This window comes from Bison bison, unplaced genomic scaffold, assembly GCF_000754665.1.
Source record: "Bison bison bison isolate TAMUID 2011002044 unplaced genomic scaffold, Bison_UMD1.0 scf7180017864053, whole genome shotgun sequence".
Taxonomy (NCBI): Eukaryota; Metazoa; Chordata; class Mammalia; order Artiodactyla; family Bovidae; genus Bison; species Bison bison.
Window position 1 is genome coordinate 2,406,332 of NW_011494625.1, and position 280 is coordinate 2,406,611.

The 280-nt window shown below is 71.4% G+C and overlaps 1 protein-coding gene across 1 annotated transcript in view; it reads left to right on the forward strand.

The window, feature by feature from the left end:
• BMP6 (bone morphogenetic protein 6) overlaps positions 1–280 on the forward strand; it is a gene marked incomplete at its 5' end in the record, with an annotated part of 152,081 nt that continues 151,801 nt past the window's right edge. The window contains one exon of the mRNA XM_010835884.1: positions 1–88. Coding sequence (XP_010834186.1) covers positions 1–88 — 88 coding nt within the window. The remainder of the gene's footprint in view (positions 89–280) is intronic.

Here is a 280-nt window from a genome sequence, read left to right on the forward strand (position 1 = left end):
CCTGGCGGCGGCGCGTCCCCACTGACGAGCGCGCAGGACAGCGCCTTCCTCAACGACGCCGATATGGTCATGAGCTTTGTGAACCTGGGTAAGTATCGGGGGCGGGGTGAGTGGGTGGGTAGCGTAAAGACCAGAACATCCTCCCCTTTCCAGTCTCCTGGGCGCGGGGCGTGAGAGGGTGGAGGAGCCCCTGGCGCTGGGGGCCCCGGCGGGGAAGCGCGGACCCGCCAGCTGCCCTCGCACCACCTGCGCGGCCCGGGGGCGGGAGAGGGGGCGGCAC